General features: G+C 35.2%; 1 protein-coding gene across 1 annotated transcript; it reads right to left on the bottom strand.

Moving 5' to 3' along the window:
* Nucleotides 1-10,499: 10,499 nt before the first annotated feature.
* On the bottom strand, nucleotides 10,500-23,088 carry LOC145768363 (complement C2-like). The gene is made up of 13 exons (XM_082579844.1): nucleotides 23,022-23,088; nucleotides 21,506-21,652; nucleotides 20,556-20,774; nucleotides 19,745-19,885; nucleotides 18,824-19,000; nucleotides 16,560-16,757; nucleotides 15,913-16,101; nucleotides 15,408-15,622; nucleotides 13,802-13,931; nucleotides 12,605-12,681; nucleotides 11,965-12,106; nucleotides 10,910-11,055; nucleotides 10,500-10,664 (listed from the first exon to the last, which is right to left on the bottom strand). Exons 1-13 carry the CDS (start codon nucleotides 23,086-23,088, stop codon nucleotides 10,500-10,502), a joined length of 2,013 nt encoding a protein of 670 aa, XP_082435970.1.
* Nucleotides 23,089-24,175: the final 1,087 nt, after the last annotated feature.

Here is a 24,175-nt window from a genome sequence, read left to right as displayed (position 1 = left end):
GCATTGCATCTGTAAGTTACTGTGCCACCAACGAATGAATGGCCATCCCTTGGGGTTTCTGGGAGACTTGTAACTTGTCCAAATGGCAACTGTTCAATTATGCATCCGGCTGACAAAAAGTATGAAGCTAAAGTTATAAATTTAATTAAAAGTTGAAAGGGTTTGTAATTCATGAAAATCAATAAGTTACATGAGGTGAGTTATTAAAATGTAATTTTGTTCTCACAATATTCCACTCGCCTTCACAAATAGCTTAATAATGTTGCTTTCAAATCGATAAAGAAAAAGATGAAAACTATTTTTAAATTATTGTATTTTCATACAAAGTACTTGGAGCGAAACTTGTCTTGTTCACCGTTTGAGACTGACGTGAGGTGAGTTACTAGAATGTAACCTTGATTTACATACTTTTACATTGATTTAACTTCTGCAGACGTTTAATGAATGCAAAAATGACGGATTTTGCTGTCTGGGGTGATTTACTAGAGTGTAGAGCGTTGTAACATATGAAGAACGTCAAACGAAAAATATTTTTACAAACAGTTTATTACCGATACAAGTAGGTGTTTCCCCAGACCATTTTCTATCAGATCGACAAGTTCTTTGTGGATTTCCATGCAATATATACCCAACATTGCAAGAATAAGTGATGGTTTGACCGTACGTTTCGTTGCCTGATATCATTCCATTCAAAAACGGCTCAGGTCTGCATCTTAAGCCTGCAAGGATAATGCCAAATCTCAATCACCATTGAAGTGGTACACCCATGCAACTGAAGGCCAAATGCCAATGTTTACAACAAAATGATTTCTGGCCGTATGTTTACTCCATTTTAGCTTGGAAATTACATCTCATTCAATTGTTGTAAGGCAATTGAACCGCTTACCGTCTGTGATGTAGCAACTATATTCATCGTAAAAAATATTTGATACGCTGTTTGCTTTTGCCGTTTTGTGGACATTGTAGAACCAAATAAAACAAAGGTAACTCTATGTTTACCGTCTGTTTTTTTTAGGTGTTAAACCAACTCCCTTACCGCTGGAATGAGCAAGCACCTTGATCACGATTTCATGCGTATTTTGTGCAGATGAAATATTAAAGGAATAGTTTTAAAGGTGCACTGCAACGAAAATATATAGCTTTTGTATTCATAGATCTTTATGAAAAAAAGCGATTTGTAACAACAAAATTTTTTGGGGGTTTGTCATTACCTCAAAAATCTAAAAAAGGGATATTGATTTAAAGGATTCTGATTGGTCAAAATCTTTGATGACGTAGTTGGTTGTTCAGGTAGAATTCAGAACCACTGTTTTGTATACAAATAAACTATAAACAAGTGGGCTACATATACAGAGAACAATTTTATACTTGAGTTTTACGTGTTGAGATGCTTTTTGTATGGCCCCCGGTTGTAGTAACGGAAGAATCGTGAAAGGGGTACACTTTCATCGTTTACCTTTGAATAATCAAGACAAACTTGAAATGGATCTCTGCGATGAAACTCAAAAATCCACCATTCAACAAGCACTGCCATGTGTGCAGCGACCATTTTCTGGCCAGCGATTACCAGCTTGATCTACGGGCAGAGCTACAGGGCACCACACCCAAACATTTGCTCATCCCTGAAGCTGTCCCTTCTGTCTTTGATTTTTCAAGGTATGTGAAAGCCACTGTTACTGCAGTGCCAGCAAAACTTGATCGACCTAGGTCCTATGGGTCAAAATCTCTGAGTAAGAGTGGGCGTTCGGATGGAATAACAAAGCGGGAAATGAACAAAGTTTTAAAACAGGTCAGTAAAACATTGGTAGGGTAGGCAACTCTAAACACATAGTTTTGTTTCATATAAACCATTTGGTTCAAGCCAATTATTTTCTTGCATTTTTTGCAGCTTTACCAGGCAGTAGATCAACGATTGATATCTACGCCAATCCCAGATCCTGAGCCACTTACCCCTGCAGAACCTAAACTTTCCACCCCTCTGGAAGTTTCAGAAACTGAGCAAGCATAGTCACCAAGTTATTGTCTACCTGCAGTACAGGCACACAGACAGACCCTCTTCCCTCTCCATCACTTTGCTCTGCTCCATGTTGCCAGGCACCAAGGATCAGCACACCCAGAAAACTAGCCACACATGGTGCCATCACAGCGAGGAAGTCTCGGACCACGTTAAACCTGGATTGTTCATTTTTTAGTGATATGTCATTAGAAGTCGATGAGACGTATGAGTTATCTGACTGCAGCAGCAGTGAAGGCCTATATGAGACAGATGGAGAAGAGATTGTCTGTTCAACAAAGACTACCAAACTGTTAGTTTTTGAAAATAAATTAAATATATTGTTTAAAAAGTGCTACGCCATCTTTTCATGCTGCTCACCAGTGGATAACATTATCAGAACATATACAGGGTCCATGATCACAGTGACGGCTACATGCAATGAACACCATATCTACACATGGCGCTTGTGCAACGCTTCCAATGCAAATGTATGAAGCTGCCAACTGAGTGAACAACCAACTACGTCATAAGGCACATAACGCCATCCGGTGGCTGATTTTCTTTTCGTTATATTTACCAAACAAAAAGGTTTTTCAAAAAAAAATTTCGAAAAAGATAATACTCAAACACCAAAGAATCACCAAAAAATTTTTCATTTTTCATTTCAGGTCCCCTTTAAGGGAGTAGGTGAAACAAATCCGTAAACGTGGTAGCAGGATTTTTCATCCAACAAATAAGTCCTTTTTTACATCGATTCAATGTCTCTACGTAAGTTTAACCTTGCCTAGATTAAAGCAAGACAATCCACAGACGTCATCACAAGTGCATTGTCTTCGTCGTGCCGAGCACTGTTTGGTGGTGGCGCAACTTCTTTGACACATTCTTCCTTCTTCTACAAGGTCATTCGATCGCATTGGACAGCTTTCAATTGGCGTTGTCCCTAAATTGTTACTTCACTGTTACAAATGCAAATACACAGAGATGAACGTGATCTTGCTCTTGAAGATCACAATGTGTATTGATCAACAAATCTTTTGATCTTGCCCATTTCTGCAAACACGTTTTTTGCATAAAATTTTCCTGAAATTCTTTTTTGTTTAATTTTCTGTTTTTTCCATAGGATCACATTTGTCGATAAATATTATCCCATTTAGAGAACGATATTGTAGTTACTGTATTGTAGTCCACATTAAAGCATTTATCGACAATTATCATTTTGTTGTGATAGAAAAATAACCGAAAACCTTCTCAATATAGGCTACTAATCATTCATTGTAAGTGATGCAAAATATAATCAACAAAATTTATATTTTTTAAATCAAAACTTTGTAGCGTTGCCTTGAAAGTATTAAAACAATGTATCAACAGCAGAAAAACTTTAGATACTTCACCAGTTTCCAAAGCATGGTCTCATTTTGGAATATAACTTTATCAGGTTTCAAGAGACCGCAGCCTTAATTTAAAATAAATTTGCTGGCAATAATTTTTAAAATTACAAACCGCCTATATCATGCCGATTAAGATTATTACTCGACCAACCAAAAGTTTATAAAATAATTCTGATTGACTTGTTAAGTTTTTATAATACAAAATCTGCAAACGTAAAGATTTTGTACATTTTTTTGATCTATGACAGAAGAAATCCTTTATGAGAAACGATACATCAAATGTTTCACAATACGTTTATATATACCAGAAGTTATATTGATTTAACCTCGATGTATATATTCAATAGCTTGTTAATTAATGGACAGGATATTTTATTATTAAGGTTTTGTCAAACCTTCTCCAATGTTCTTTGATATCCAATCAACAAAAGAAGTTACTTTGGAATAATATCCAGGAAAATATGTCGGTTCATCGCTGTCATGGTCTGTATATGACTCTGCGCACTCCAAACCCCAACTGACTATCCCCAGTTGAACCCAACAATTGTCCTGAGTTTCAGTATCTACAACCTCAAAACATATCAAAATATGAATAAATTTGCTCCTTATTAACTTCGAATTAAACAACAATTTGAATTAAACAACTTTGAATTAAACATAATAGTACAATGGAAAAGCGAATGAATTTAAATATGCAATAAATGCAATACGTTGAATACTTCATCACCACCTGGTATCCTGTTAAAAAATTCATATACAGTAAAATATTTTTATTGTATGCAGGAACATTCCTGGTAAGACAAAGTTTAGATTGTGTGGTGAGGCAAGAAAGTCCCAAGTCCACAATCAAGAATGATTAAGGGTCTTCACAGGAACACAGCCTGGTGCTTTGAAAGTTGTTGAACCGGCAAATAAAAGAGAAAGGACAATTAAATGATAAGCAGATAAAAAATAATTTAAAGGAAATGTAAGTAGGCTATTGAGCCTTTCATTTTTACAGCCTAACCTACCTGTTTCTGGTGTCCTATCAACAGTTCATGCAACAATAAATTCATTATTGTTCTTATGTGCCATTGATTTTCTTATTTGCTACATTATTATCAAGGAGACCTATAAGAAATCAACTCTCATGCAACGTGTCTAATCGAAACACTTTGTAGACTTGCTACGTTGCCTGATAGCAAGAGAATGATGCAGTAAACAAAACAAAAAAGCAGTGTTACAATTTTAAATACATTTGCAGCAAACGGTCGGTCGTTAATGTTTAATTTCACTTAAAGAACATAGACAAATGAGGATATTTCAATAGAAGATAACTTTTGTTGCTACTTTACAGCATTTGTGTTCAGGTTTTAAATTTGTTTGTCTTGTATTCTCTCGTAGCTCATCGTCAACTTTCGGCTAATTCTTTCCAGCTATATTGATTGTTTTCTTAAAAAATAACGATTACTGGAAAAATCTACTTTCTGATCTTACCTTTCTTACATCCAGTGAAAATTAACAGAAAAGTCAAATAGGAAAAGTTCAATTACATTAAAGTATCGCAAATCTACAGTACAGCCATTACTGTTCACTGAGATGCTTGGTCTTTTGACGGTTACACTGTTTGTTTTTACTTGGAGGTAAAAAACAAAAATCCTTTACGGGCAATACCATTAATGTCTAGCTGCTGAACTTGGAATAAAAATTGTATGATTTCGTCTACAATTTTTCCCAAAGTGCAATAACTTTGAAAACGTAAGACAAGTTGGACAGTAGGGTGGCTCGTTTTTGAACTTTTTTTTTAAATTCTCTCGGGGTAATGGGGAAATGGTGCCAATGAGTAAGAAAATGCTCATGACAAAATTTGAGATTCGTAACAAATTGTCTTCAGCCTCCTCATGGGGACAAAAATCACCCACAAAAATGTGAAATTTTCAGCAAAATGTAAATTTTCAGAAGCTGTGAGGAAGCTGAAGGAATAGTTTAAATCACTCCAATTTTTTTTCTTAGGTTAATTAGATATATCTAAACAATATTGTATCTACCCAAACTAAAAATATTTTTGGAAAAAATGTTGTTTTTGACCCCATTTTTCGATTTTTAAGCCCCATGAGGAGGCTGAAGACAATCTGTTACGAATCTCAAATTTCGTCATGAGTTTTTTCTCACTCATTGGCACCATTTTCCCACTACCCCGAGAGAATTAAAAAAAAAGTTCAAGAATGAGTTACCCTATTGGACAGTAGCCAACATAAACACAAAAAATAGCTACAACAACACTTGAGAAATCAAATAACAAACTTAAATCATCAGCAACAACCGTTAACCCTATCTTAATACGAGCTGTTTTCGTACGCGGAAAGCACGTCACGGGCTATCTTAGTCCCGTGCTAATTAATCGCTAATAACGGGAGCTATGAAAATCACAGAACCAAAATATTTAACAAGGTAATAGCCATGTGTATTGTGCGTATAGAAATTAAATTTTTACTCAACAAATTTTTTGAAATAAAGTGTTTGAGAAGAAAAAACTTCAGAAAGTCGGTTTCTATTATAATTTCCCGAAAATAGCTTCAAAATTGAAATTTTTGAATTATAACTAAACTAAACAAAAAAATTACATTTGCTCATTAATATAAGGTATTTTTAAACGTTTCTACACTTCAAAGTAATTGCACTACCATTTATATTGCACTAAAATTAACATATATATAACTAACATTGCACGAAAATGTTTAGTCACCTGAGACGAAATGCTTATTGTGAAGGGCAGGAAGGTAGAAAAATGACCAGTTTAGGTGTAGAAAATTCGCAAATAATAAAAACTAAAAGTCAAGAAATTTCACATTTTTAGCATATTTCCTTTTGTGAAATGTTTCACTAATAAAGTGGGGCGTCCTCATAAAACCCCGTGTCGTATTAAGATAGGGTTAAAAGGAAATTGTTGTACGTTGACTTACTTGTCTAACCAATGGTCCTCCACTATCTCCTTGACAAGTATCAACTATATCATCACTGTTATCCCCAATTCCACAGATCATGTTGTTTGTAAATTGAACTCTTCTCTCAAGTCCATGTCTTACTGCTATGTCTCTATCTATTTGACACCTACAAATTATGGTAACAAAACAAAAACAATGGTTACTTAAACTATGTTAAAACACAACTGTCAATTTTTTACTTTGACTAACATTACATATAGATTAATACTTGGAATAGTATAGAATAAGTACTCCAATCATTACTATCCTCAAATTATTAGTTGTAGGTTTAAAGGAGTTTTTGGCTAATCTGATCTATTAGTTTTGTAAACGAATAGATTTTTAGATGCAGGATTTACAAAAATACGTTACATTTACAGCACTGCTGTAACTTACTGCAATTTACTGTAACTTACTGCACGTACTGCTGTAACTTACTGCAATTTCAACAAAGTCAGGTTAGTTAGTTACCTGCTTTTGCTTCTCAGTCTAATTAGTCCTTGCTTCAGAACGTCAGATGTTTCAAAACTATTCACATTGGTTCGCCCAAAACCTGTTATTGCGGACAGAATGTTCTTCTCTTCTCTGTCATCTTCTTGGAGAAGCCATTGACCTAAAAAAACATTCACAAAATTAAGTTTTATAAAATTGTTATCTGATTTATTTAAGGTGTGGACATTTTGATATCACGCAAAAGTAATTAGAGTAAACTCTACAGTATAATTCAACTTTACAAGTATCTATATCTTTGTGTAACGCAACATGTTAAACCCGCTAAGGTAACGTTGTTTCGTTTGTCTGTACTCTATTATGATTTCTTAATAATTGTTTACTTTCGATTCTGCACTTTTCTTCCTTTGATTCCCTTCCTGAAAGTATTCCATCTTTTCTGAGATATTCTCCCACACAGTTTCCTTCCATGCAAGGCAAGCAGACCCTTCTTACTTCTGCTGTATAGTTAACCATACCGATTTGACTGGTGGGCACCCATCTGTTGCGTTCCGACTCTAATCTTTGTCCAATCCGCACCTGTTTAAAAATGGATCCATAAGACCTGTATTGCCATCGACTGCTTCAACGACTCATTGTAACGGCGATCCCATATTCTGTTACTGAGCTTCAGGAAATGAAGATGAAATTTTCGTTATAGTGTAGCCTACTAAGCCTTCAGCACCAACGAGAGTTGGTGGCCAATTCTTTTATCTCGGTTACTTTCCAAAAATTGCGAATCAGGTTTGTGTTTTTGGAATATAAACGCTTTCTCCGCTGCACCATTCCTTCGAATTATTGTAATTGAAATTACTGTAGTTAGCACAAATCATGATTGCGCTTATCCATCAGTCTTATTGCATGTTTAAATAAATAGTGTATAGTGTATTTGCTCAGCATTGCATTTAAAATAGCATTACAGTGTAGAGAAAGGAGGTTGTAGAAAAAAACCAAGGTAACTTTGTTTAGTGCTGTTATATCATGAATTCCATTTCATGCTTTGTACTGTATACGTAGAAGTCAAGAGTATAGTTTAGACTTCCAGAGTTTAAAGTTCCAGAGTTCCAGAGTCTACCTTTAGTTTAAAGTTTCAGAGCTTAGCTTTCTAAATTTTAAAGAACATGTTTCACACTAAAGACAATAATGACGCATCTACTCTGAAACCTGCAGTATCAAAGGATATCTACAACTAAGCACAAAGCTTGTTTAATAAGGTTACAGTACTGTAGGCAATCAAACGGGAAGAAAATTGCAGTTATTAATCAATCCATGTTTACTTTGCCGACAGCAAACCAATCGTTTTTTTTTTTTACATTTTTTCACAATGATTGTAAAAAGGGGAGGGGGTAATCGTTTTTTTTTTTTTTAATTCACATTCAACCTGGGGGTTTGGATGAAAATTAAAAAAAAAAACATACCAGAAGTCTTACAATATACTGTTGTATTTTAGGTACCCGGACATTTTGCCGAAAGACATTTTGCCGAAAGACATTTTGCCGAAAGACATTTTGCCGAAACCCATTTTGCCGAAACCCATTTTGCCGAAAGACATTTTGCCGAATGGACATTTTGCCAAAACTCATTTTGCCGAAAGGACTAATTGCCGAAAGGACTAAATGCCGAATGGACAAATTGCCGAAATTATACAAATGCATTTTATGTATTATCATAACCTAATAACACATAAATGTCATTCACAAACAGATTTCACTCACAAATTATGTGCGACAGCGCGTAAGTATCCGACAGAAGTGTTATATGTATAAACGAACGTCTAATACTGATCTCCAAAACCTGTGGAGACTGCATAGCCTATAGCCTATACTTATAGATGAGAGTTGGTGTCACTTCAAACTAATACTGATTTCCAAAAACTGTGGATACTGTATATAAAGCAATTTTTAGGCAAACAACAGTAGCAAAGTAATTACTACAGTATTTCAAAGCCACTGCTTGCATGGTAACGAGACTTGGTGTCACTTCAAAATAATTATCAGTTCAAAGGCATTGCTTGCATAGCAATGAAACTTGCGACTTGGTGTCACTTCAAAATAATTACCAGTTCAAAGGCACTGCTTGCACAGTAACGAGACTTGGTGTTGCTTCAAAGTAATTTTTAGGCAAACAAACAGTAGCAAAGTGATTCTATTTCAAAAGCACTGCTTGCATAGTAACGAGACTTTGTGTCACTTCAAAGTAATTTTTTTCCAAATTGTTTCGGCAATTTGTCCATTCGGCAATTAGTCCTTTCGGCAATTAGTCCGTTCGGCAATTAGTCCTTTAGGCAATTTGTCCATTCGGCAAAATGTCCTTCGGCATAATGTCCTTTCGGCAAAATGTCTTTCGGCAAAATGGGTTTCGGCAAAATGTCTTTCGGCAAAATGTCCGCGCACGGTATTTTAAATCAGGGCTAAATTTGAAATTAAAATTATTCTCCTTCCCCCTTGGGAAAAAAACGATTGGTTTGCAGTTTGGGCTGTTGGTGAAAGAATGTTTACCAATGCAATATCAAAGTCAAACGTCCCTTCCACGTATTGCTTGTGTTCGATGACGTCAGCTGATCGATAAACTTGAGCATGCGGAGGCAGAGTGGATCCTCTTGTTCTAGGGAGCCGGTGCACACCTTTTTATGTAAAAAACATATATTGTTGTTCTTCTATATGAAATGGAATTTGTTAGGTACTGAATTAATATGGTACTGTAGATCAATTATATTGTCATAGCACATAACTAGGGAGGAACTATGTTTCGAAAGCTAGTGCAATTAGCTTACCACAGCGAACTCCCAGCATCAGGCTAAAACAGGTCGTTAATATCTACATTGTGAAGTAAGCAACGATCATGCTGTTAAAAGCGAAACTCAATCTATTGCAAAATGGAAATCAATATAATTAGTGCGCCCACTTGGTGGCAGATCACACACCTAAACACTGAACACATACTTACTATTCACGAAAGAAACCTACCAGAGAGCAACAGGATTAACCGCAAAGCTAACTATTGCAAGGTACAGTAGGTATACTACAAAGTTATATTTATCGACAAATGATCAATGTTTAACCTTGTTGAACTTATGTTATTGCTCTATATATTTCATCATTATTTTTCATTTATTGTGACACTAAAGAGACAATTTTGTGTACCAGCGCTTATATACTTCATGTGAACAAGTGAATTAAAAACACTGCAGTATAATAATTCAATACAAGCTAATGCTATGATTCACAATAACATCAAGTTTAAAATAAAATCTCATGATTGAGGTTTGGTTTAAAAAAAGCTGAGTAGTTTATATATAACATTTATTATCAAATTTACATTTTTTCTATTGTGATTCAGAGCTCTCGTGTTCACAATTAAAAATTATACCAAGATGTCTTAAAAAAAATGTTCTTCATTAAGTGTTCTTCATTTTCAAATAGTTCTTTTACCAAAAGTGACTCAATACTTAACACAATTTCCTAGAAGGTGAGAATTTCCCCAAATCCAATTTTTTAACCCAACAGACTTGATAGTTCACATTAAGCCGTAAGCATTTTGAAAGTGATCGACTAGTTCATAGATGTTTGTTACAAACCGAAGCTTTATGCATCACAGTACATCATTTAAAAATGATGCTTGGCGTTTCTTGTTAAACCTCAAATCATTTTTAAATAATGGTGTTCACGTTAATTGACCGCTCTCAGAAATAATCATACCAAACGTCAGGATTATTTTAGTTTTCCAGTTTTCGATAAATCGAATTTCCACAAAAACGTGAGAAGCTGTAAGAACCCAATTCCTATTGATGAGAGAGCCGCCAGCGAATACTATTCCGTCAGCATACGTCTGCAATGTATTATGACTTAAAATTTTGGTTGTTTTAAATCTTTATCCCTGCACTTTCTGTTGATAGAAAAACAGTTCTTGAAATGCGTTGGTCAATCGCACATCTCAACATTCGAATCAACGCTGCTCGATTTTGTGTGTTTTTTTTTGTGCACAAAGTCCAACTTTTAATAAGCTGGGCAATGGGAGGAAGACAAATGGAGGTGTTTTAGATAATTGTAATAAACGTAAGCAAATAAACATACTCCTCTGACAGTGCTTCTCTCTCTAGACAAGGTAACTTGCCAGGGCCATGCCCCTCCAACAGCAATATCTCCATTGATCACCCGTCCAATTGCTGCCCTTCGACGAATTTTTGCAACGTCTCCAGCTTTTCCACAGGAATTAATATCTGAAACCACGTTGTCAACTTGTAAATAAATAGGCAGAGGCATTTCAAGCTGTACATGGCTGTATTTGAAAGGTGGCCAACAAAATTAATGCAAAAATTGTTTGTTTTAAAGATGAGTCTGGCGGTAACGTGTTGAGTTATTAGCACAGCCAGCTTAAACACAGCCAGTTCTGGACTTGGTTCAGTCCACTGCTGAATACCAAGCGCTTGCGTAGTGTCTTAACATAACTGCCTCATTTTCTACTTGATTAAACTACTGCTCGGCTTAAGCTGGTTGTTGAAAAACATCGCTCACCTCTACCAAGTGTGTAATAAATTGGATGGGTGTAGTTGCTAAAGGAAAGGCGGCCAAGAGAAAGGAACTGGCCACCCTACTCTCGTTAGTACCGAAGGCTTAGTATAATGAGAACCTTATCTTCTCTCCCCCGATGCTTGGATCAAGTATGGGACTCACCTTACCTTACCATCAGGTCAAAAGATGAAACACACGCAAAGCTCGTTATAAGGTTTAAACTTCGCAACATTGATTATTAATTTTTCGATCAAGAGCTTATTAAACTGATGTTTTAAGTTATTTATCAAATTGTGCTATCAAATGTAAAATCTAATTGCATTAAACCGAAATGTAATAGAATCCGGTTGTCATATTTAATATGTAATATGTATATGTCATATGTAATAGAATCAGCTTGTTTGGCATGCATTGTTCCTATGTTAGTCATAGATAAAGCCAGGCATAATTTCATGTCATTAAATAAAACTGTACTTGGCTCATAGACACCTGTTTAGACAATTGAACAAAGATAAAAGAGTAAGGACAATAGTAAAAAAATCTACAATAAGAAAAATAAATACAACAAAAATAAAAGAACATAAAATTACTCCGGAAAGGAATAGAGGAAATCTTACCGACAGCAGAAGGTTCAAAGGTGAACATCTTTAAGGAATCGGTATCCGGATTATCCAGAAACCTTTCAACCGTAGCAAGTGATTGTAGTTCCATGTAAGCTCGTCGTCTTCTAAATCGTCTTCCAAACCCGATAAGATACACCTAGTAGCAAATACACTTAAACACATATTTCTCAGTTTGTTGGAGACATTTTTAAACTTGTTGTTATGCATTATTCGTAAAGCTTTGTGTTAAGTTTCACTGAGTTTTGCAAAGTATGATATATAAGCTATTTTACCTTCAATTAAGGAACCAAGGTGTAAAGTTATTTGCAATATTGATAGTTTTGTAGTCGTTAAAAAGTTTGTCTTTTAAGGGACTTCATTCGTTTTCTTAGTGTGTTTTACTTCTTCAAGTTTATTTCTTGATTTTTTTTATTTACTTCCCAGACAACGAAATACGTCATTTTGAAGTCATCAGTCTTGGTTGTGCTTTCCAAATACTGGAAAATTTACACTCACTTGTGATGCAAAACCTGACTGATTTAAATTTCCTTTACCTGCAATTTGTATATTTACATAATAGCTTACTACACAAATGCCTTCACAATCCAGTAATATAAGTAAATATAATGATATAAATTTATAACGTTTAACTTACTTCAAGAAGATCGTCTGGGTAAGATGATCGAATTTGGTCCATTGTAGCCTGTGGTGGTACTCCGTCACCGTGCATTCCTACAATAGACTCAAACAGTGACTTAAATGTTACCCCTTAATCAGAAAATTGTTTGAGTTGCTTATAATAATTTTAATTTAAAATATTCATAATCATTTGTACTCGGTTATTGAAACGATATAATTTTATAATTTTTATAATTAATATTTTTTTATCATAAAAAATTAAATTTACTTGTTATTATTGCACTTATTAAAATTATTTTATTCATATTTATATTTTTGTTATGATATTTTATTTATTTTTATTCCAATTACTTATTTTATATTTATTTAAATTTATTACTATAATTAGATAATTAAATTTTTATATAATTTTTACAATTATTATGCTTATAGAAATTTTTAACGAGAAAATTTTTGGACTGAAAAGTTGATGATATATAATTAGGCTTATGGACTATACAAGTAGACCATACAACACAAATCGTAAAACTAGCGATAGCATAGTTTTCATCAATCACTCAACTCCATCTACTTCATTATGTGTTTTAGTTCATTTTGCTTATCAGTGAAGACGACTCCATGAAACGAATATTTCCAGTTCGTTTTATCTCAAAACGCTTTCATTTATAATATATATTTTTTGCAGCATTGTACCGTTTATAAAGAGAAGTATATATCTCGTCCTTGCTTCAATTTCTTGGAAGGACGCAGCAATTGATTGGTTTAATCTGAGAAGTGCTTCATTAGTATTTCTTCTGGAATCAGATAATTGTTCAAGCAAATTTTCTGTAAATTGCAATCATAATTTTCACAAGTAATAGCTTATATATTAAACACAGGTTAACTATAATATTTCGTTTATTAAAGTAGCGATTTCTTAAAGTAAGCTCAAAAATTATGAAAAACTTTCAAATGATTTGTTATTTAATGTGGTATTTAAAAATTAAATACATAAAATAGCAATGCCCTTTAGGTTTTTTTTTTTATATTACGCCATGTGAAAATTTGATTCTGTTATTTTCAATGGTTGTTGAGTTACACATACTTAAAATACAAGTTTTAAACCAATACAAGTTTCAACCTTCCTTCTTATGTAATATGTGATATGTAATAAATATGATATATGTGATATATGTAATAAACAAAGTGTCAAATAAATTGCCACGAGACTCACGTCGGTCGTACAACACGTTTCTTAAAGTTTGAACCGCATCTTCAGTGTTTGATAAGGCCATTGGAAGCAAAACTTTAGCGCTGGATGCAAACACCATGATTTCAATTCTCATCCTTCCATTACTGGACATCTGCATAAAAATACAATAAAGGCCAATGCAACATGTGTTTAATAAATAAAGAAAAACTTAAGCATTTGACCATGGTGCAACATTTACAAACATTTTGCCGCTCCAAACTGCGCTCATCTTTGTTTTGTAAAATCTATGTATGTAAAAATATGTAAAATCTTGTCTGCCACGATAGCTCAGTTGGTTAGCGCATGACTTCTGGAACGCAGAAGTTTCAAGATCAAGCGACGCTGGTTTGGCTCTCGGGGTGTGCGCTTGAGCAACGCACGTGAAGGATTGCTCTCCATTCAGCGGCATCTAATGGATGGAATAATTCCCCGGCAACAAGACTTCAACAATTGAAACTACACTCTGTCAATCTCGGTGACCAGGCCTGCGTCAGTGATTCAAAGCCTCTACAAGTATGCAAAACTGTCAGGATGTCACAATCAATGTGCAAGGCCTCGCGTCGGGTTGCTTTGCGCCTTGACAGAATGTGCTGTTTTCATTATGGAATTTTGAGCGATGTGTTATTATCGGTTATGACCTGAAGTAACCTTGGATTGCGAATCTTTGTTATGTAACGTAGTTCTGGACCATTCTGTAAGATGCGAACCTCGTGCATTCTGTTGTTTTCTCAATCACCAATTATCGTTTGTCATGATGTCACAAGGATGTTTACCAATGGAACTCTGATTGCGAAATCGTTATCATGTAAGAGTCCTCTACCCTACGTGACCTTCTTTAGACTTCTTTAAGCTTCTGCTTGTTGACATTTATTGCAACTTGACAGAACAATGTGACATTACGTAATCTTCTCGATGTTACTAGACCGAAACAACTTTCTATAAATAGTGGTGTAGTTTGCGTAATGATTATTTATTGAGTTGATTATGTTTATGTGATTATGGGAGTTGTATTATTATGAGTTGATTATGAGAGTTGTGTTATGATTTGTGGATTGGTAGTCGGTGCAGAAACTATTCTTGATTGAGACTTGAAGTAATCGAATACAAGTAGATGAGAATTGGTGCTGATATAAATTGTGTTCGAAATTAGAGTTATTTGAGAAGCCGTTCGTTAAAGTCCTTCAAGAAGTTAGATTATCATTTCGCTAGCAGAACCATTCGACATTTAATTGACGACTTTTCGGTTTGACCCATTAAACTACGTCATTGAACCTTTCCAAGTCTTTTTTCTGGTAAGAGATAGAAAGAAATCGTGACACAGGATTAAGCTCTGCAAGAAGCTTTCCAGTCCGAGGATAAAGATTCAATTAATCAATCAATCTATTTGATATAAATTTATGTTGCATCAGTCTTGAAACGAAGCTGATAATAAATGAATGCACTACAGTACATTATATGTTTTCACTAACACTTTTGAAAGATTCTTAAATTACGTTTATCATTGAGATAATGCTTCAATACAAAAATTTCAAAAATGTATGTAAATCTTTGAAGATATTTTTACACGATCTACTCAATATGAACTTACGTTTAAGACTCTGTCTTCAGCAAACGCTAAGCTTTCTTTAAGTACATCATCTGTGACGTCATCGGATATATCGATGACGAAGTATGCTTCGTATTTAGTTGCCGAGGCTTGGGAGGCAAAGCGACCAATATTAGATACAACATCAGCTTGGATGCGAGTCGCTACTTGGTGGAGCCTTTCTATTACACGTTCATTGATGTTTGGATGTAGAGGATCTATGACGAAATAATTAGAAATAAACGTTAATTATTGTATAAACAGAACAGTTCGTTTTAATAAACCTGATGACACACAGTGCTTCCCTGAAGACAATGAAACTTCCCAAAGTTAAATTCCTTACTTTGACACAAGTATGGTTACATTATGATATTCAAAGCTAAACTTTAACTTTTGTTACCTTAATTGCATTTCATGACAATTTTTTTTTGTTTTAAATAGTATGTCTAAAACAATTTGTACCAGATGATAACTGTTGCACTACTCTACGGTTGGATAGGCTACTTACTTATGCACTGAGGAGCACCATTACCACTCCATTGAAGAAAATACAAGCATTCTTGCTTACTTTTCCCAACCATCACATATCCAGAATTACAAGTAAATTCCACAAAACTTTTAACATTAAGATCAACAAAAGTAGATATACGTCCTCGAATAGGGAATCCAGGATGTAAGCAGCGAATTCTGGATCCTCCTGAAATAAATTCACCAATTACCCAAGCCGGATAAACGTTCATGAAGTTAGTCATTGCAAGGCTTGTGAACCTTCAAATGATTTGTACCAAAGCTCGTATTATTGTGCAGAACTTTTTGAATAAATTTGATAAGATAAAAGTTTCTCAAAAGTTTATTTCATAAAAATGCTTTTTTATGCATATTTGTGTATTTTAGAGCAGTAAAATACACTGCACAGCAATTTTTATTTTGCATACGGCCTCTGAGAAAGTCTTTCTGTTCCAAATTTGTGATTTAATTATTCACGATGAACCTGACCACAATTATACAGCTAAAGATATGCAAATTTGTAATTGTAGAAATCAATACTTCAAATTGTCGTTGTTAAAACATGAAAGGACAAAATTGCCCTCTGCAACTTACGCACAGTAGTCTTTAAACTCAATTATTTAGTTACTTGCATCTATGGTAACTCACTTATCTCATCACAAATAGCGAGTCGTCCACTCCACCTCCCATTCCTCAAGCAGCGTCTTACTCTTGAACCAATCAAGCGATGAGATGGAGGACAAGTGAAGGTTACTTCACTTCCCATCACAAAAGGACCGGTTGGATCACCTTCAACGCTTCCACCTGTTTCTCTGATGGATGGAATGGGATCTCCACAAGTGATTCCTTTGCAAGTAAAAATATAACTGTTTTTGTAACATAGATTTGTTTATATCACAAGAATGGACATTAAATTATGTGATAATTCTGCTTTCTTTATTTGTAGTGAATAATATAAACATGATTAGAATTTTTCCAGTTGAAATGAATAGAAAGTTTTGTAGGCCTACTTAGTACATAAAAACATCTGTAGAATTCGCCCATGAAGTATAATACTCGGCCAGTGCCGGTCTTAGGGTATTTCGGGCCCTGTGCAGAATATACTTTGCGGGCCCCAATGACAATGATCCAATTCAGTAGCGTAGCTAGGTATTTTGAAAGGGGAAAGGGAGGTGGTTTGACGGTCGGCGGGCGAAGCCTGGCGGTGTGTTTGCCGAAGGCGACCACTAGCGGCAGAGGGTCTGGGGGGTTCCCCCAGAAAAATTTGAAAAATTATTTTGAATTTGGGGCATTCTGAAAGCATGTTCAACAAAAATTTGGGTATGAATATTACTGTAAAATGGTGCTGTCCGGTGGCATAGCAAAAGGATAAGATCATGTTTTCTTTGGCATTTTTTGGAAATAAAGCTATGTCTCTATGTTGAGTCTGGATGCAGCCTATTTCGTCCCCTGAACAATTCGCACCCCGATTTCGTACCCTAACCCTGGTACGAAATAGGTTGAATCCTTAAACATTTCTAACCCTGACGTGATTGCATAGCACGAACAATTGTTGAGAGAATATAATTTCCAGCACATTCTAGAGCGCATCTAGAAAATGTTAATAGGCTACTGTATCCCTTAGCTTTCATTTAAGCCGAAAAGCTTTGGATTTTTAGGTTGCTTCAACGTTTGATGACATTGAATCAGCATAATAACGGTGAATTCTTTGCTAAGAATGGCTCGGAGTACCTACTTCTACATTAATCAGCGCAATTTAGTTCAAGTGTTGCATCGCAATGTCTGGCTTTGATCTCCCAGTAATATTGATAAGGCAAGGTTGGTTGCAAAATTAAATTATACGAGTAGGCTAAGTTTTGGTATTACAGTAAGAAAGAAAAGGCCCAGGAAAAATTTTATAAGTGAGAATGAATACGATGAACCTACAGTACTCGCTCTCCATCACTTTCGCTCACATGACACGCAAAAATAAACCTAAGGATAAAAGCCTAGTGAAACTTTACACAGCAGAAAACAGTAACGTTAGTGCAGAAGTTTTCCGACTCCTGCCCAGAGCTTTGTGACGCAAGAAGCCACACGACCTCGTTCGGTGGAAGTTAATCAGTTATGTTGTGTATTGGGCAGCTACAGGACGCTTTGACTCTTCAATGGTCTGGTCTGATGAAGGCCTTTCAGAGTGAAGAATTATCAACATAAAGTGATTAAGCATGACGATCGAAGTTAAATCTCGTGTGTCCGCCGTGAGACTTAATTTGTCCGCCGAGATAGCTGCTCAGACTGGACAGTGGACACGTTTGTCCGCTGCAAACATTTTGTCCTAAGGAACCGACCCGACACGTTTGTCCTAAGCAAACATCATTTCGACCTATTTCGTCCCCTGAAAAGATCGAGAGAAATTTGAAATGTTTGCGGCAACTCCGATCAGCGATTTCGGCTAAAAGTTGTTCTTTTTCTCGATTTTGTTAAGGTACGAAATGTTCAGGGACGAAATAGGTTATTTTTCTATGCTTTCTTGTTGCTAGTTCCTTCCTTGAATTCACTTGTTGAATTTTTCCATTGCAAATGACAAAAATTACTGCATTTTCTGAGTAAATTGCGGGCCCCCTAATTTGCGGGCCCTGTGCGATCGCACGGTTCGCACACCCCAAAGACCGGCACTGACTCGGCATAAAGTACAAGCTGGACAATGCAAGTTAGAAAACGAAAATAAAGACTAAACAACTTCTCTGGACATATGCCTTCGCCAGCAACGAAACGAAAATAACTAGCTCTCACATTATTTTTTTAATTTAAGAATAGAATAATTTGTAAACAGGCATTATTAACTAAGTCAGAAATAAACCCTTTTAATACTACTGTGCTTGTGAAATTTTCGAAAAGCAATTTTATATCATTTGCTAAAAACTTTTTACGTCGACAAGATACACGTTGTCCATCCCATGTTCCTCCTCCAGTACACTTCCTTGATGGACTCCCAGAATGGATGTAAAATCCATTCCTACAAGTGTATCTCGCAACACGTTCATGTCCTGTTCCAGAGTAGGTTATCACTGCTTTGCGAGATGAAGGTGCCCGTCCACAGTTTACGTCTGAGCACACATGCAATTTATTGGCTCATCATTGGCTTCAGTTAAATTGTAACGGTTCACAAAGCCAAATAATGAAACATGTTTCAAACGTTTGTAAATGTTAATGCAATATGCAATCTCATTGAAATCAGTTTTCCAAAATCGAAATGCAAAAATGTAGACAAATTAACCTAGACTGATAAATAAAATCATATTCTTTCAGGTGATGATACGATTTAGGCTAATTAGCAAATATTTTGCAAAAGTTTACTGTATAGTCCTACAATCAATAAAAACAAACAAACAAATTTAAACAAATATTACAAAGAATTTGTAGGCTAACGGATTTTTCTAAATTCATAACAACCAAACAGTCCATCACTTACACATCTATTCACTTAGACGTTTGCAACACCCAGTTTAAAAACAATAGTGCAATAGCTACTAGCTTATGAAATGAATCTGTTGATATGTATAGTGATGATTGATTGACATAACTATGATTGATAAGTATAGAGTTATTTAATAAATGGGTGTAATAGATAATACGTAATGTATTGTAAAATAAAAGAAAGAAAAAAGAAAGAAGCAATCTTATGCTACGACCAACACAAGAAAACTGCAAGGATTGTACCATTTTCCCCTTTCGACAAACACTTAGATGAATAGTGTTTCATCTTCCGCAGACAAACGTCATACCTTCTACCTAACCATTGCAATGAGTACAACGAAGAGAAAAATAAAATTATTAAAACTACAACAAACTTGGATTAATGCAACTTTTTCCACAAGGTCCATCGCATCTGCATTTTAAGGTTCCACTACATTCATCATCAGTGTCGCATTCATCTCCACACTCCATATTGTTCCCCGATACTTTTGAGTAACTATAAGGTTCACAAGATACTGAAAAAAGCAACAAATAATACATTGTAAACATTCAGTTTGAATATGGTAAACCATCAATAGAGGTGTAAAACATAAAGCACGTGTCATGCCATACTTGGAAACCCAAAGATACCAATATAAATATAAGGTACAAATCAATTAATTTCGGTTTAATAAGTGCACGCATTTGCTTAGGTAAAGTTGAAAAATGTTGAAAGCCTATTATGACGTAATTAGCGGGGGAACTAGTTTTTCCAGACAATAGCCCTATTGAGCTCCATGACGAGAAGCTTGGGGCATAAGGCGTGGTGCGTTACTTAAAATTTTGGAACAAACAATTTGGTGTCCCCACTTACGCACCCAGGGTCAGATGCCTTTCTTTGGCTCCCACTACCAAGCTACCTGGTTGAACATACAGTAATAAGATTGATTAACAAAAAGTTAATCCATGCGGCTAAAATGAAGATTTGTGACAACACATAACGTGAAAAATGAGTTCTAAGAAGAAAAATCTATGTTGTACTATGCTGAACCATTGATCTCACTTGAAACAAGAATCAACTCATTAGAATAAATGACTGTGACACAATGAATAGAGCATGTTTTGGTCCATCACAAATTATGAGAAAATCACAAAATACTGTACAACTGCATTATGGTACAATCATCAAAATAATCGTCAACTGACCTGTACAAGTAGTTGTTCCCGTCCAGCCTCGCCTTCTATGACAAAAGTGTTGCATTTCTGGAAACGCTCTTTTGTAGCCTGGTTGACACACATATTCAGCCACATCGTCGTATACATAAGACGTGCCAGTCACCAATACGAGTGAACCATCAGGTGATTTCCGACGCACAATAACTTCTCTCATACTTTCGATTCTAGGAGGTGGTGGGCAGGGACGATCTGTAATTGCACAACTTTTTTTAATTATACAGCCAGCTATGGCTTGGTTAATTACCCAGAAGTGTATTGTGTATGCTCATAACTTTTTAATGTGTCAAGTTCATATATGCAGACTTCTCAAATGTATCAGAATTTATTTAATTTTCTTTAAAAATGGACCAGAATTTGTTTTGTAAATTAATTTAATATCAGCTTATCTTAATAGCTGGTTGTTATTTGTAGAATTGATTAAACTGAACCCTTGTCTTCAAAGCGTCATCAACCATATAGAAGCAACATGGTATGCAAAGTTACACCAAAGCTCATGTCAGCTTCACAGTTTTATTCTTTCTATTCAAAGTTTACTGTTATGTAAACCAACATCTATATTTGATCTGAAATGTTTACGGCACCGTATGCGTATTGTACAAGTAAAAGCGATGCAGCCCACTGCTGTAAATCTTATCAATTCGAACATTGTTAAGGCTCCCTACTGAGTCTTAGTAAGACACTTAAAAACTTGGTAAGATGAACAAACAAATTACTTATTTCCGTCTACCTAATTTAAATCTTCACACCTATCAAATACCATCCCAGACAGTCATTTTATCTTGCCCAGATCTAGTAAGGATCTGGTCAGATCCGCATACAATCTGGTAAAGATGTGGACCAGATAAAGTGGCTGTCTGTGATGCTATTGTAACATTGTTAAAACGGTTTTCTGGTTTTTATACTGAAATACATATACGAACCTGGCTGAACGCATGAGAACCCACACTCATGATCACAAGTACACACTCTTCCAGCTCCACATTGATCATTGCCTGGATCGCATGACTTTTTGGCACAAGGTCTGCCAATGTCTTTGGCTGCGTTTATATTTCGTCTCTGACATTCCGCTGAAAATAAAGTTTTGTTGATACTAATACCGATGATGATAACGGCGATGTTAGCATGGTTGTGAATTTTTTTTTTTTTGTTGGAAGAGGATGGAACATTAGGAGAGCACGTGGTTAAGTATTTGCCATGGACCACAGATTACGCCACCCTGGGATAAAATATCACAGAGGTTCAAATAGTATCTGTATGTACTTGGCAGACTTTGGCAAGTAGATAATTCTAGTTGTCTAATTCGATAAAGTAGGGCAAAATGTCAGTAATTCTAATTCTAATCTAATTCGGTAAAAACTTGTTTGCTTTAATTGTAGTTATCCAATCTCCAGTTTTGCTAGAATTTTTAGTTTTTCCAACAGTATTTTTTGGCAAAGGGAAGGATACTGCGCTCTTATCAACATTATAAAGAGAAAATGCAATGAAACGATCAAGATCAAAGTGTCATTCAATCCCTTGAGCAGCAAAGTCATGAAACATTCGATTAAATTATCAATTTACTGACATTACAATGTATATTATGACGTAAATGGGTTTGGCGCTGTGATGGTGGAATGACACTTTGATGCCGAGTTGCCGCATTGGCGTGTTTATCCAACTAAAAAAAGATATGTGACAACTGCGTCCAATTAATTCTAATCTAGTTTAAATTCTACTCTAATTTGTGAAAACTTGGGTAGCTCTAATTCTAATCCTAGTCTAATTGGTAAAAGCTTAAATTACTCTAATTATAATTCTAATCTATTTTTGAAAGACTGCAAAAATTCTAGTTGCCCAAGTCTGGTACTGGGAGAGCATTAGACCTAATCCTGTGACGTGCATTGAAAATAGACCGATCAAAAGTCTGTCTGAATACAATTTTCTCATCTACCTTTACAGAGACTAAACACAGCTAGTGACAAACCTTACTGATCCAATGCTATTAGTAAAAATGGAAATTAGAGCAAAATGAAAATCATGCTTAGCAGCCAATTTCTTATGGTTTTTGCAAGCACCATGGACAGTTGAGAAAACAAAACAATTGCCTACTGAAAGTGATATCTGGTAAAATGTGATTAAATGTTAAGGATACTAGATTAAAAGATACTAAATTTGTTTTAACTTTTTTTAATCAGAGATACACGTGAAATGTTCGAGGGCAACTTATAAGCTGATTCCGAATCCGAGCTCGTGTTTATCTCCAGCTCGTCACTTGTCAGTTTTTCGAAATATTTGTACTTCAAAGTTTTATGTATAAAATAAGACAAACTTTGTTTCGCACTGATCTTTTTTTATGAATGATGCTATGACTTAGGCTGTTTAAGATAGTTATGATTTAAGTTGTTTAAAAGATTTCAAGGTTTCAACTCAATCTAAAGTTTATACATCCAAACTTACCTTTCGTAAATATAACAACGTTCTGAAAGTACAACACTGACAAGAAAATAATTCCAACTTTAGACATTAATTCTGTTTGGACTTTTGTCACCAACATTACGTGTTGATTAAAACTGTTTGTAGGCTACAACGTAACTAATGCTGAGCAAGCATAAGAAATTTTTTTTTGAATGACAATTAATTATGCTGCACATCTGATGAAATGCAATTGATAGTTATCAAGTTAAACTTCTATTGAGTTATCACAGCGGCTTCATAGGGCCACACGAACTAATATGTTCAAAGTGGCTATTTTTACCCACTTGTTGCCATGGTTACAATCAGGTGTTGCCAGAGTTATGATTAAAATTAGGAAGGGTTAAGGTAAGGATTAGAGTTAGGAATAAGGTTAGGGTTTTGATCTGTGCTAAGGACTAAAAACAAAAGTCCAAAATACATTTTTTTGTTTTCAACAGCTTTAAACTTTTATCAAATTAGGGCAGAATTCCTTATTTGGCCACGCTATTGAGGCTATATTTACACAATATAGTGTAAACATAGCCACAGCCAATAAGGTTCATCAAAATCATTGCATTTTGATACCTTAACGCTGACTGTCATCAACAACGCAACTTACTAATTACCAACCTCAATAGCAATGATATGGTTTTAATTATCGTCGCTCAACAACTGCTAAGGACCTTTAGGCACACAGTTCATGTTTAATTTCGCATCCTATTTACGATATCATCACATTATTACTCGACCTGTCCGCAGCATTGTTGGTCATTTTACAACCACTCGCATAAATGTGCAATCCGCAGATAAGAAAGTGGCAAAACAATCACTGCACTGTACATTTCCCTTCTCAGTCCACGTCATAAGCAATGATGAAGTGTTCTCAAGCACGATCTTGATGGCGCGCGATGTTCTGAGGCTTGACATGCTTTTGTAGATTAGATTGCTTTGCTGCATTTTGTAATCAAAACTGACGTAACCAGAAGGATTATTGGACGTACAAAAATTTCAAAATTTTTAATATTATTTTCATTTGGAATTAAATGTTTTATTAAAAAAGTTCTTTCAAACTAAACTCTGTGTTGTTGTTATTCGAAACGAAACCAACGAGTGTCTCCGATTACAAAAAGTTCTATGAATTTCAAGTTTGTAAACTT

The sequence above is a fragment of the Aplidium turbinatum genome, chromosome 4 (genome assembly GCF_918807975.1).
Source record: "Aplidium turbinatum chromosome 4, kaAplTurb1.1, whole genome shotgun sequence".
NCBI lineage: Eukaryota > Metazoa > Chordata > Ascidiacea > Aplousobranchia > Polyclinidae > Aplidium > Aplidium turbinatum.
This window is presented reverse-complemented; position numbering and strand designations above follow the sequence as displayed.